This window comes from Macadamia integrifolia, chromosome 3 (genome assembly GCF_013358625.1).
Source record: "Macadamia integrifolia cultivar HAES 741 chromosome 3, SCU_Mint_v3, whole genome shotgun sequence".
In the NCBI taxonomy this organism is placed as follows: Eukaryota; Viridiplantae; Streptophyta; class Magnoliopsida; order Proteales; family Proteaceae; genus Macadamia; species Macadamia integrifolia.
The window spans coordinates 3,870,146-3,885,306 of NC_056559.1; the positions used below are offsets into that span (position 1 = coordinate 3,870,146).

At 38.1% G+C, this 15,161-nt stretch overlaps 2 protein-coding genes across 2 annotated transcripts in view; one reads left to right on the forward strand and one right to left on the reverse strand.

The window, feature by feature from the left end:
* Window positions 1–1,652: 1,652 nt before the first annotated feature.
* LOC122074965 (cytochrome P450 734A1-like) lies at window positions 1,653–6,521 on the forward strand. The gene is made up of 5 exons (XM_042639966.1): window positions 1,653–2,989; window positions 3,806–4,029; window positions 4,146–4,405; window positions 4,502–4,940; window positions 5,856–6,521. Exons 1-5 carry the CDS (start codon window positions 2,713–2,715, stop codon window positions 6,318–6,320), a joined length of 1,665 nt encoding a protein of 554 aa, XP_042495900.1. The 5' UTR covers window positions 1,653–2,712; the 3' UTR covers window positions 6,321–6,521.
* A 5,628-nt stretch (window positions 6,522–12,149) lies between these two features.
* The window catches only part of LOC122073434, a 30,930-nt gene continuing 27,918 nt past the window's right edge, over window positions 12,150–15,161 (reverse strand). Inside the window, exon 5 of the mRNA XM_042638021.1 lies at window positions 12,150–12,821. Coding sequence (XP_042493955.1) covers window positions 12,775–12,821 — 47 coding nt within the window. The 3' untranslated portion in view covers window positions 12,150–12,774. The remainder of the gene's footprint in view (window positions 12,822–15,161) is intronic.

The window sequence follows — 15,161 nt, forward strand, 5'->3', positions numbered from 1 at the left end:
AAAAAAAAAAAAATTAGAACTAACATCTCTCACGCTGGGTGTGGAGTACGTACTATAGAGGAATTGGATCCTCTCCAATGTCATTGGAAGCCCAACATGCATCCAATGGTTGAGAGAAGCCGGGCAGTGACTCCTAGGTGTATGAGGAGGGCTTATAAGATGATTAATAGCCCATGTGGGACTAAACTCCCAACAAAATGAAAGTGATTCTACTTTCTCTATTAAAGGCATATGTATATTGGCAAGAGAAAAAGAAATGGGAGCCTCTCTCTATTTTAACTTTTAAGCATAACCCAACATCCTCCACTATTCGGAGGAACCCTTTCAAGCCTTTTTGCATATCAATCCCTCCATACACTTGTCTCTATTTGGAGGATTGTGTGTGGTGGTAATAGAGGAAACCCTTTAACCAATTGCCTCTCAACCTCTTCGAGCTATTGCACAATAAGTAGTGGGAGTGTTCGTGGAAACGAAACCCTAGCTAAAATGATGTCGAAAATGAATAGAAATTGTAAACAATAATTACACAATTGAACATAAAGATTTACGTGGTTCAACAAGATTGTCTGTGTCTATGATGAGATGAGACCTACTTCACAATCAATGTAGAATAGAGTTACAGTGCTTATCTTTGCACCTCTTTCAAATTGCTTAATCGTTACAAATAGATAGCAAAACCTTATATAAGAAATTTACCAAAAACCCCGACTCCTTAAGGATCCATCTGAACCAACCTACTTTTACCACATATGGAATTCAAAGACATCATAAACCGACAGGGTTGATGAATTGCAATTCCTCAAAACAAAAGCTAATGGCTTACTTACCACACTTCTTTGCCGCTCTGCCCATTTAGAACCCTCTCTAGTCTCTTCTGCCACTGTCAATCAATGAGAGTGTTTAGTGAATACCAAGAAATAGAAGCCGATGTGGGTTGATGGTGTAATTCAGCTCCAATTATGTTCTCTGATTCTCCACTGACCACTCTGAACGTGTTCTTCAGTGGCTACTTTTTGCATGTCTCCTGTCAGTATCTAACACTTAAATGAAAAAGGATCTCTTCTTCTTTACCTTCCTTCTCCCAAGGGATTATCTTTCTATAAAAAACCTTAAGGAATGTAATAAGAAATTCTCTTATCCTCTTATTCTGTACCTACCTTCTCCTAAGGGATTAGGCATCTAAATTATACCTTTCTATAAAGCACTTTTAAGAGATGTCAACAAAAGTTTTCTTATCCTAAAGTCAATACTTTAATTAGAATAAGATTTCTTCTACTAAATATTGAAGGTTTACATCATGGGAATATCTATAAAGAAGAAAAGAAATGACTTGTAACAATCACACTCTCCCTACTTTCAAATTTGTAGCAAATTTTCAGCTAATAGCTAATACCATTTATGATTGGTTTTGCCCACATTTTGTGGAAAGAGGAGATAATTGATGTCTATTGACTCTGAATGATTCTAGTGATTGGCTTATCACCGAGAAAAGAAAAAGAAATGACCCACTCCATCAGGTTTAAACTAACTACAATGAATGATGAGGTTTAGTGAGCATCTGATGACTAAGAATATCAGAGTACATGTCTCAAAGGACTCCCAATCACTCGATGCTCACTGCACTGATGCAGTGACTGATGATTATGCATCCCACCAGGGGTAAGAGATGTTTATGATAGTAACCACTCATAGCTGGCAAGAAAAAAAAAATAAACAGATAGATATACAACTCATTCTCCTCTGTTATCCCAATCATACCTTTACTTGAAATTTGTGCAAAATGACCAAAATATCTCCTTCTCACTGAGGAAGTTCCTTGAAGTTTTCTGACAAAAGTACCTTCTATTGTTGGTCACACAAAATATATTATGAGGACACATAAACATACTTATTTAATTTAGAATATACTATTTTAGTATAACGCCTCACAGATTCTCTTTGCTAATAGTGCACTAATTGAAAAGTCAAGTCTTTAATTGTGGAATAATTGTATAGCAATAAGATAGTTATCTCTCAGCTATACACGCATATATTGAGTGAGAATGAGAGATGTATGTAAGACAATGAATAGGAAAGACAAAAACATAAATGACATGATATATTCTTATACAGATCACCTTTCTAAACTCGTGGATGAGTATTTAGCTCAGTGGTTGGCAACTAGGTGTTTGAAGTTTCCGTAAGTCCTAGAAAAGTTGTTGATTCGATCATTTTACCTCACCCTTATTGAAATATAGTAGTTATATTAGGTTAATAGTAAGTAATAAGTGTTTAATGATTTTTTTTTTTTTCTGACCTCTAATGTGTCCATATATGACTTCAGTGTGGATATTACCACAAAAAAGGAAAAGAGTTGTACAGCTCAATTGACATTTCAATCCTGAAGCATGGTCACATTTATCAAAATTATAAGGAACTTAAATTAAAAAAAAAAAAAAAAAGAAAAAAGACACATAATGCATTTTCCTTCCTTACTAAAGAAAAAGGGCAATGTTATCAAGAAGGAATTATTGTTTAGAAAAGCACCCATTTCGTTGACCCTTAAAACTCCCCCATGGCGGCCCCTACACATAATCCTCCTCTTCCTATAAAACACAAAACGCCTCTCTCTCCTTTCTAAGCAATAAAAGAGGAGTAAGGAAGGAACAGAAAATACAAAGCCAAGGCTAGTTGGCTAAGTAGAGACTAGAGAGGAACGATTGAAGTTGAAGCATGAAGGAGGTCTTGGACTGGTGTTGGCTTCTGGTTCTATCCCTCTTATTGTTAATTCTACTCTTGAAGGTGATGTGTTTGCTATGGTGGAGACCCAGAAGAATCGAAGAGCATTTCGCAAAGCAAGGAATAAAAGGCCCTCCTTATCGTTTCTTCATAGGCAACATTAAGGAGCTCATGGGGATGATGTTAAAGGCCTCCTCACACCCTATGCCTCTCTCTCATAACATAGTCCCTAGGGTCCTCTCCTTCTATCATCACTGGAAGAAAATCTATGGTAATCTAATCTACTCTACTCTACTCTACTCTACTCCTATTCTATCTTCCTCCATTTGGGTTTTTAGCTTTGTTGCCTTTTTCCATTTCATTTTTCTCTTACTAATCTCCTGTTTATGGTCTTATTTGAGTTGGGTATTCTCTGTTATTGATATTTTCAGATCCTGATTTTGAAAGTTTCGATGTGTTCTGGTTTAAACACTTCCCCAAAAGATTTTTGTGTATTGGGTTTCTAATTAATCTTTGTCTGGTCCTTGTGTTCTGTTCTTCCATTTTTTGTTTTTGTTTTTTATTTTCTTCTGCTGCTACTCTGCTAATTTTCTCCTTTTTGAATTCCAAAAAAAACTTTTGGTTGGATGTGAAAACTCTCATCACTTTGGGGATCTTTTTCAATAATTCTTTGTTTTATTCTTTGGGACCATCTAATGGAAAAATTTGAACCAAGTGGATTAACTTTTGGTTTTTCCTCTTTCACTTCCATATTTCTTTCTGTTTCTATTTGAGCTTGAATGTTGATACTGAAGTTGAAGATGTTTGGTAGTGGGTTGTTATGGGTTGTCTTCTTCTCTTTGTTTTTTTTGGGGTTCTCTCTCTCTCTCTCTCTCTCTGTTGTAGGGTCTACTGTATCATCATATCCATCCATGTTCATGCATATTGTTGTTGCTGGAAACTTGAGAGAGAGAGAGAGAGAGAGGTTGCTATGTCTTACTTACCACTATATTAACCATTTTTGAAGTTGGAACTTGAAAGGGTTGATTGATAATGGAGGATTGGGATGGTGGCTCAATGGGTTCATGAATCTTATTATTATTTTCAGGTGCAACCTTTCTGGTATGGTTTGGACCCACTGCTCGAGTGACAGTATCAGATCCAGAGCTCATAAGAGAGATCTTCTCCTTTAAGTCGGAATTCTATGAGAAGAATGAGTCTCACCCACTCATGAGACAGCTTGAAGGTGATGGTCTCTTGACCCTCAAAGGTGCCAAATGGGCTCACCACAGAAAAATCATCCAACCCACCTTTTTTATGGATAATCTCAAAGTAAGTTATTTAATTTAATTACTATTCTAAATTTCTAATTAAGTGATTTAAAACTAATGGGTTTTTTATTTTCTATTTATTTATTTAAATTTGAATAAAAAAATGAATAAATTCAGATGTTGATACCCGTGATGGGGAAGAAGGTGGAGGAGATGATGGACAAGTGGTCGGCAATGTCGGACGCCACCGGCGGCGGCGGCGGCGAAGAAGTAGAGATTGAAGTGTCAGAGTGGTTTCAGACCTTGACGGAGGATGTCATCACTTGTACGGCTTTCGGCAGCAGCTACGAAGAAGGAAAGGCCGTATTCAGATTGCAGGCTAAGCAGATGGTTTATGTCGCCGAGGCTTTCGAGAAGATCTTCATTCCTGGCTACAGGTGATGGATTACATCTTTAATCAAACCAATTATTAAATGAAAAAAAAAATTTTGAGGACTTGATTTTGATCTCTGGGTTGGATATACTTTCTTCAGATTCATTCCGACGAAGAAGAACAGGAATTCTTGGATTTTGGAGAGAGAGATCAAGAAGTCACTTGTGAAGCTCATCGAACGGCGGAGGGAGAATTCAGGGGATGAGAGTGAGACACCTGAGGGATTCCAGAGTCATAAGGACTTGCTGGGGCTGATGATCAAAGCCGGAGCTGATGGTGATAAGGTGCAGCAGAGATCATCATTACCGGAAAATGGTTCTTCTCCGGCAGCGGGGTCGGCGATCACAGTGAGGGATATAGTGGAGGAGTGTAAGAGCTTCTTCTTCGCTGGGAAGCAAACGACCTCCAATTTGCTGACATGGATCACAGTTTTGTTGGCAATGCACCCAGAGTGGCAGCGGAAAGCACGTGATGAGGTTCTCAGGGTGTGTGGCTCACGTGATTCCCCCTCCAAGGACGCCATCCACAAGCTCAAGACGGTTAGTACTACTGTTGTGTCAAGTAGTTCTCTGAGCGAGACTGGACTTGTCCTCATCTCTCTCTCGCTCTCTTTCTCTCTCTCCAAGGACCCCCAACCTTCACCAATCATACGCCCACAACCCAAACTTTTGTCCTATCTAGATCCTAAATTACTAAATTATCCTTTTCTAATATCATCTAGGATCTCTCTCTATACCCCACTCCCAAAGGGCCCCAACATTCAGCAATCATACGCCCACAACTCAAACTTTTGTCCTTTCTAGATCCTAAATTACAAAAGTATCCTTTTCTAATGTTATCATAGACAATTTTTTATCCGGGAGCTGCCGCCCCTCTTGGGTCACTTGTATCTAAGTGTAAGGGGCACTCTCCCGGAACAAAAATTAAAAAAAAAAAAAAAAAAAACTCTTGTCCGTAGATTTATTACAAGTGATATGATATTAATACATAAGAGAGCATATACCAAAGGTGATGTGTATATCGTTTTTTCTTAATAATAGTAAAATAGTAAGAAAAAAAGGACTCCCAAAATGTGGGAATATGTCTAGACACTAAGGAAGTGAAATGATTAGTTCACCATTTACGAAAAGTGAGAATTCTCTGACACTATTGATATTTCCATATGTACTACCATTGGCCTTTGTATCATACTCTTGGATACTCCCAAAAGATCTCTTCCCCATTCAATTTATTAATTCCTGAAATTGAAGAAAAAAATGAGAAATGAAAAAGGAAAAGGAAAAGAAAAATTGTCACATATGTCATTTTTGTTATCATAAAAATTTGTCATATGAAGTAAGGCCCTTGGAGATAGGGATAATTTGGTCATAAAGGAATGTTGAATTTAAACAACTTTTGTTTACAATTTTGCTCCACGTCTCTACTTTTTTTTTTTTTCTTTGGTAATTTTGCAGCTGAGCATGATCGTCAACGAGACGCTCCGATTGTACCCGCCAGCCATTGCGACGATAAGACGGGCCAAGGCTGACGTGGAGCTTGGTGGCTATAAAATCCCACGTGGAACTGAACTCCTGGTACCAATTCTAGCCGTTCATCATGACCAATCATTGTGGGGCCACGATGTGAACGAATTCAACCCAGCTCGATTCTCTGAAGGTGTGACCCAGGCCGCGAATCATCCAATGGCGTTCATACCATTTGGCCTTGGGGCCCGCACATGCATCGGACAGAACTTGGCAACGCTACAGGCAAAATTAGCAATTGCCGTTATACTGCAACGCTTCTCTTTCCGACTTGCACCCACCTATCAACATGCACCAACGGTTCTGATGCTCCTACACCCACAATATGGTGCACCAATCATCTTCCGACACTTGTTGGCGTCTGAAACCTCCATCTCACGAGATCAAGGATCCTGAGTCACAAATCATGCCCATGCAGCCAAGCATTACAACATTTTTGAGAAAGATGAAAAAAAAAAAAATTGTTCCTGATTAGTCGAAAGGACCATTATGCTCCTACCCTACTTTGCACATCTGACCACCATCCACATGTCATTTTACTGTTAGTTTAAAATTCATAATTAAATCTTCTACGAAAAAAAATTAAAAAATCCATAATTAACTAGGATCACTCTCTCTCTCTCTCTCTCTCTCTCTCTCTCTCTCTCTCTCTCTCTCTCTCTCATGTAACTTATTTTTGGCTCAATTTTTTTCTCCATTTTCTTAATGTTACATATTCATCAATTTTAAAATGTTTGTTGTTATATTATTTTTCCATATTCTCTCTTTAATGATATCCTTTTAAAGTGTCAAATAAGTTGTAATTTTATTATATTTTTTGAACTTTTTTAATATAATACATTTTTTTTCTGAACGAGAAAAAAATCTTGTAATTTCATGTATATACGAAAATGTACGAAAGCAAGGACAACTTTTATTATAAGATATGATAAATCATTTTCAAATTAATTTGAAAATATTTTTTCACACTTATGACTAAAAGAATTTTTATGATTAAGACAAAAGGCAATCAAAGAAGGTTTCAAGTTTCAAAATTAGTCTTAATCCTAAATGGGAGCCTTATCCTTGTCACCCAAGAAAGTATTTATTTTTGGGAATATAGTTGGCATTTCCATTGGTCTGTGATCAATCAATCTAGTTTTGGTTATTCAATACAGTTTGGGTTTGCTTTTACATTTCACAAATTGTAAATCAAAACGGGTTTGCTTTTACATTTCACAAGTTGTAAATCAAAACGGAACCAGATAGGAATCAAAATTGTTTTGCATTTGGTCCAGTTTTATAGGTTTCTATTAGGTTGTTAAGTTTATTCGTTCCCATTTTACTGGTTTCTATTAGGTCTGGTTTTGCTATTTCCTATTTAGTTTAGAATCGTCAATTTTCCGATGCACATCAAACCAAACGGGGAATAAAATCTATTAAATCAAAATCAAGTGATTTCGCTACGGTCCAATTTGATTCTATCGTAAACAATTGATCCAATTCAAATATTCAGTCGCAGTTCCATTTTGACACCCTTAACATGACCTTAGGCATGAAATTACCTCTTGAGTGTTGGATTTCTTATTTTAAAGCAATTAAGGTAGTCATAATCCAAGAAATATTATCTTTAATATTAGTTTCTCCTTTATAAGGGTTAGGGCCTTAAGTGATGAATGAAACTTGGTTGTTGCCAGGATTGCAGCTATTTGACTGCAACCCCTAGTAACTGTCAGGGGAATAGAATCTTCGGGATAAGGATGAAAAATTTTACCTAAAGTAGATATTTTTAGACCTTCCCTTGGGATTCCATTCCCTTGGCTGAGACCATGAGGTTACAGCTAAGTAGCTGCAACCCCGGCAACAACGAAATTTTTTCCTTAAGGGATTAACTACTTAGTGCAGTTGGAAGGTGGATAGTGTAGTAAAGCAGTTGTGCACAGAAGGTTGTGTTCTACAATGTCGTTCCACATCTAGTCCACACTTCTTCTATCACCCTATTTTGTGGATTCGGCTCCTCTCCAATGACTGTACCCTCCAACGATCATCGAAGGGCAGGGAGGGCTTAGACACGCATTCTAGCACCAGCCCTTGAAAGGTCGGTGGTGTTAGAGTGGATATTTTTCCCTATTATGTAAACCACCACCACCCCAGACCACCCCCACCCCCAACCCCAAAAAAAAAAAAATTAAAAATTTAGAGACTTCATGGTTACTATTCAATATTCAGTGCAGTGAGGTTAGAAAAAGAACTTTCTTGGGGGGTTGGCGTGGGGTTGATCTTTTTATGTCTTCTTGGAGGACGGAGGTTGATGGTACCCAAGCCTCATGAAGCATGCGGTTTATGGGGATTGGGAAGTCTGGGAACCCTTCTCCTCTGGCTCTACTTAGAGAGGATTTGCCTTAACAAAAGGAACCAAAGCATGTGCCACTTTCATAAACATGCCATTATTACATAAACCAAAATTTTCAAACACCTTAAACTACTTTTCTCTCCTTTGACTTGACTTCTCTAGTCCTTTTTTCCAGAAAAGGACTTTACTTCTCTAATCTGTATCTCTCTCTCTCTAATTCTCCATCCCCTCCTTTGTGCTGGGATTACACAGTGCCCATTAATGTCGGTAATTACCTGTTTATTTCTTCTTAATCACCGACTCTATTATCGGCAGGCGTGCCTAGCAAGTCGAGGATCACGACAAGCCTCAAAAGCTCCTTGGTTTCCATTATTTTAATTTGTTCTCATTCTATTCCTAAGTCACTAAGCACGGAAGCTTGACTCCCAAAGTCTCCTATCTTCTCAAGATCATCATGACACAAGAACATAGGCAAATGTTTTTCCATATTAGAAATGGAACTTAACTTTCTAAGAAATAAGTGTCATGTACGATACCTTTTGAATTTATTCATTTATTTTAAGTAAATCTAAAGGTAAACCCTAATTAGATGCAATTACATATACTTGACTTAGTAAAATCTTATTCTTTATAAAAAATAATGTCTTATTTAACAGATCAGTCTGGAGAAAACTCAAACAAAAGATTGAATACTTAGGTAAAATGGCCCGTACAGCTAAGGCTAAGTTGGCCTAGCCAATCTCTTCAAAGTCTCGAGTAGTAATGAAAGGGAAACTGAGATTCAAATAAAGTACCATGCCATGTTGGGCACTAAACCAGAGAAGCTAATCATAATGTAGTCATGAGTCTCATGACGACTCCAAGTTTATAACAGCCCCGAGAAGGTGGCATGAATCAAGAGACGGCACAGGAGCAGATTTCCCAATTGCTTGGTTCCTTGGGCATGAGAACGAGGTCAACAAAAAGGAGACAAGAGGTTGTGGATAAGCCAAAGGCAGGACTAGGGATCTGTAAATGTGTTTTCTGAGTTGGGTTTTATGAGTATATAAAAAGCTCCAAATGAGGTGACCGTCCCTTGGGAAGTACAATCTTGGGTCTTGTACGAATTGCAGCGACAAAAAGCATAGAGATAAAAAATCTCCGTTTAATATTGAGTTCAAGAAGACAGGTGATTCTGGCTAGTTTAAACAAATTCAGATCAAGGAATGACTAGGTTTCCAAATTCAAAGCAGTCATTATATTATTTTTTCTTCAATGACAATTTTAAGTATCTGGCTCCTCTCGAGAGCCACTGATTTTGCCTAGATCTGCCCATAGTTACTTAGGCAATTAACACTAGTTTATGCAGTGATCCAACGGTTGTACTTCTATCGACTAGAATAGAAGCGTCGTGTCTAAAACCGTTGGGTCATCACTTGAACACTTGTTGATCATCCAAGTAACTATTGGAGAAATATGGGGGATCAATGCTCAGGAAAGAATCCCAATCCCAATTTTAAGTATAGGTACCTTTTGAGTTATATCCTGTAGAGGTACTTAAATTGGATCAGCGGTTGATTCTTAGGTTTCATCGTACACCTAATTGGTTACTTCTAACTATGTAAAACAAAGTTTTAAATTGCACTCAAAGATCAGGCATTCCTGTGCTCAACTTGATTAGAATGAAAGAATGCCATGACCCATGGGAGTTCCCCTCATGGAAGTTTACACATTCCTTCCATTGGTAATATATATTGGAGGGTGGGTGGTCCCGATTTGATCATTGGATGGGTTGTGGCTATCCTCTCAATATTATTCCTCCATCAAGAAAAAACAACTTTGCACCTACGATCACTCAATACTAGGGGTAGGAGGGATTCCTCTCGCCAATCTAGGAGTGCCCGACAACACCACGACCTTTCATTCCCTAAGTTCATTCAATTAGGAACCAACCATGGTCACCATGTTGTTCAAAGACTTAATATCAACAAGTAGAGCCAGATTGAGAAGTTGCCTTCAATTTGAAAATTTGGAATATAATATGAAGAGAGAAGAGAAGATAAGATAGACTCATGCTTATTGATGTTACTTACCAAAAATAAAGGCCTTTTCAGGATGATCATCTAATTCATTGTAAATGATTAGATAAAACTTGTAGTTGTTTCCACTAGACCAACATATTTCTCTAAGGAACCCGTATAGATATACTTATGCTATGAAGAAGGGTTTTGGTAAGAAACATTCAATTTTCCATGCTTATCTATGGTTAAATGATCTTCTTTGGATAATTCGTCCAACCCAATTATTTCAAACTTTCTATTTTTAGAATGATATATTTATGGAATCCCCATGGATAAGATCAAATTTTGTTCCCTAGTATTTACATAAGATTCCTCTTCTTATTCTTAAGTAAGCCCTCTTAGTGGACCCATCATTTATGTTTCATCTTTCGTTTTCTTTTCATTTGTTTCGAAAAAGATATCAATCAACTACAATTGTTCCTCTCACCATACGTCGGTTCAAAATTAGAAAAACTTCATAAACATGACTTTCCTTCATACACGGAACAAAAACTCATTCTCATATTAACTAACTTCATTGACTTTCTTTGGCGGGAGGACGATAGAAAGAAGACATTATTTCACTCTTTTATTACATCAAAAGATGAGTGAACCCAAGGGAAAGGAAGAAGTATCTGATAATCTACTTGGCTTGGTAATGTGGCTTTTGTTTTGGTGAGGAGTGTGGTAGAAGGAATAGATGATCTTGAAACAAGATTCTTCTTCATTCAACAAAGCATTTTATAATTGGAGATCAATCATGAAATTTTCTATTTTTTATCATTTTTCATCTAGTAATTTTAACAGAGATTTTCAATCAATTCCTTTCATCAAATAGGATAGAAAACTTTTTTTTCCCTTTTGTAAAAGTTAAAATGTCTATTTGTTAGAGAAAAAAGAACGAATCGATCTTGTAGAATTTTCAAAAAATTCTTCAGTATCTTCCGAAAGTTGCTGCTCATGAATGTACGGCTTGACCCTTTGGGATGGTTGTTAAGGAATGCAAGGTTGAATGCTGCCATGTTTTGAGGCATCTAATCAACAACTCTAAACTTCTAATGAGTTGATGATCTGAGGGGAAATTTCCTTGATGCTACCCCTGGAATATTTGCTAGAGATAATATTAAGGAGAACTGTGAAGAGAAACTTTCTTCTCAATAGGACCTAGTTTCCTTTTATGCATAGTGAAGAGATTCCATAGGTGCATCATTCTCTGTCCCTACTGTACAAAGTAGGCCTCTACCCATAGAGTTGCATCCATGGCAATAAAGTTATAGAATCTATTTATATTAAATTGTACAAGCCTCTTTTTTATTTTTTGGCATTTAACTTGTTATCATCATGTTGATTACATTTGATTTTTGAAACCATGTACCATTTTCTCCATGTGGCAACCTCGATGAGCAAGAATTTTTTAGACAAAAAACCCCATTGTCCCCTCAAATTTCAATTTTTCACCCAGTCGGAATTGTACACATTGTAGAATAAACCATCACAAAATGGGACTACAAAGACAATGTATGGGACTAATGGGAGTGCATGGATATACATGGAAGTGTATGGCATTACATGAAAACAAAAATGATTGAATTTTGTGGTTAAATTGTGATAAATGGTTAATCCAAAATATTTCCTATAGGCTGCATATTCCTTAAGCCATCGTGAAGGTGAATCCCTAAGCCAAGTTATCAGATAAATGAGATACGGTATTATATAAGGGGTGGCTATTATCGACTTTGTCCAATGAAATGTTATAATTGATCACGATTGGCAAATTCAAAATGATATTGATCGATCTTAGTTCCAATCTTTTCGATCCCAATACATTGGTATGGTCTAAGGATAAATACATAATAAAAATAAATTAATTTCTATTAAAAACATAAATCTGTTCAATACAATCCGATCCCAAGACAGATCCGAGTTTTAGAACCTTGGCGGCATCTGTAATATTCATTTTATCTACATGGCCTCACAAGGCAAATCAATTTGGTTTTTGATGCGTAAAGCAGATGAGAGAGAAAAAAAAAAAGGGAGACACAGATGAGCCTGACATGGTCCCATCACCTTTCACCTATTTATAGTAACGTGGACGGGACTCATATCAATAGACTGTCAAAAATTATGAGTTGGTGACCATGAGTTCATTATCTATCTCTGTCTCTCCCTGTCTGACTTCACTGTAGCTGCTGTAACCAAGGGGATCATCATCACATGGAGCAGCTTCAATCATCATGAGATCCTAATGAGACAAACCTCAAAGATATAATTGCACACTGACTCGTTCCCCCCTTTTTTTTCTTTTTTGGATCTAGGGTCTGCCGTGGTAGGTGGCACTGCTCCCTTGGAGAGTGCTGCTCATAAACTTGGCCAGTGGATCAAGACCGATCAAGCCCCCTTGCGGCATCTAAAAAGTCACCTCTATTAGTCCACTATGTACTTTTTCCGGTTTTCCAATAAGTGTTTGATCATCTTGGCCTCATCTTGGCCCTCCAGAGGTCCTTCTTTGACTCATCTGTGGATCCCCTGCACACACACACAAAAAAAAAATCCGAATGTGACATGGAAGGACTGAATGTAAGTGTATACGGACTATGTTGAAATATGAAAATCTTTCTTACACTTTGGCATCATTAACTAAACTATACATATGAAAATCTTTCTTACACTTAGCATCATAAAATAAAATAGCTGTATCAATACAGTAGATTGATCCTGAAGATGCTTTTCAATGCTTCTACACATCTTTACACACAAAGAGAATGAGAGATTGATCCTGGAGATGCACTCATTGATGACTTCACATGATGAGTCTTACATCCAGTGATCCAGGACAACATACATTATGCTATCCACATTCCAAAATTAGAGGTAGGAAGGCTTTGTCAGTTCTCACTCAGGGAGGAGTTAGGGTTACTAAAATTAAACAGATGAACCCCACTTTGTACTTGCCAGAATACCCTCATGAAGACTTTTTCCCTCCACTCAATGCTGGATATATGACACAACAGGCTTTTGCAGGGTTTTCTCATTAGACTTTAATCCATCCACTCCACTCACAGAAAGACCTGAAAAAAGATGTATCAGCTTGGGTTCTGCCACCAGGAACAAATACCTACCCTCAAGGAGGAGATGAGAGTAAGGAGGTATAGAGAATGCCTGGACTCTTGAGACTAGATAAAGGAATTAACCAACAGGTAGACTACTCTACTACAAAAGGCCATCTAATGATTGAGGCATGCCATGATGAAGTGAGATAATTGACAAGGACCACCCAATCCAGAAGAGACACCACCAGAGAATACGAACTTGGAACAGTCTATCCACACCAAATTATGGTAGAAACACAATGTGCCCTACAGTTAACTCTTGACTTACATATCTTAACTGATCATGACTTGCCATAAAACCCAAATCACAGAAAGATGCCAAATTTGATAAGCCACACCCAGGAAGCCTTGTTGGCTCACTGCCTTTTGAAGGCCGCATATTGTAGGCGAGCTGCTGATGCATGTAATGTATAGACTTTGTCAATAGCACCTCAAAGATTTCTCAACCGAGTAGTCAAGTCCCATCTTCACCTTAAGGCTTTTCGTTCCCCCCCCCCCTCCTTTGACCTCTTTTGACCCCAAAAAAAAGAGGGGGGGGGGGTCGCAGCAAAGAGAGGTCAGATTAATCTACTGTGCAGAATAGGTAAGCAGTACCGTATTGAGGATAGATTTTACCCCTGCCCCAATAACCTCACTGAAAACGATTCCAACAAGCTCAATTAACCCTTCCCAACCAGAAGTGTATTGCTTTTTGATGAAACCATCAGCCTTTATTGTATAATTTGCCCCAATGATGGCATCTCTAATCTTATCCATATTCCGATCAAGAAAAGCTGTTATTTTCATATAACACTTCACATCACATAAAAAGGAAGCTGGCTACTCCCTGAAAATGCCCTTCGTAGGTTCATTCATCATTGGGGCTAAGCAACAAAGAAGAAATTTGTTCCGCCCCCATGGGCGGTCTGTGATCACCGGAACAAATGAGCAACATAGCAAATGAAGGAAAGAATATGGGGACAGCCAGGACAACTAGCTAGGTGGGCCATCCAAGTATATTGCGAGTATAATGAACCTCTCTGCCCACTCGAGCATTCGGATACTCTGACAGGATCAAAGGACAGAAAGGGAAAGGTATACAGACCATCCCATGCTGCTTGTTTCGATGGAAAGCCAAGCTATGGACCGGACATGTATTACTTGATGGAACCATCAGCCTTTCCTTGAGCTTCTATACCAACTTGCAACCTACAATGTTAATTCTTGGTTGGCATGGCTTATTATTCTTAAGGTCATATATTCATCATCACAGCTCTCCCACCCCCCCCCCCTCGTGGCACCCCCAAAAGGCAGGTTTTATATCAGCAGCTGAAGTCTTGCAAGAGCTCAATGGAGTAACATTTTCAGCAGATGTGAGTGGATAATGGAGCAAGGTTCTGATGGCAGAACAAGTATCTTCAGACATCTCACCATATTGGTCCTAAGTGTCTGGAAGAATGATCCAAGCTTTGAATAAGACCATGGATGTCAGAAGCTGGTTGCTACAAAGAGAGACCACATGACGATTCTTCAGAGTGGAAACACAAGAAAGCAACAAATTCAGGGCTGCTTCAAGAATCACCTGTAAAAGTGGACTAATCAAATTTTACACGAGAAAAAGTACACTCAAGTATTTGTATAAATAGAATTCCTATGTAATCCACATGTGATGGAGACATCAAAGTGTACAGGCGCAAGAAGAAGAAGAAGCAGCCATCTTTGTGGCTGGAAGAATAGAAAGAAGAAGATCTTGTGGGCCCCAAGCTCGATCCAGATT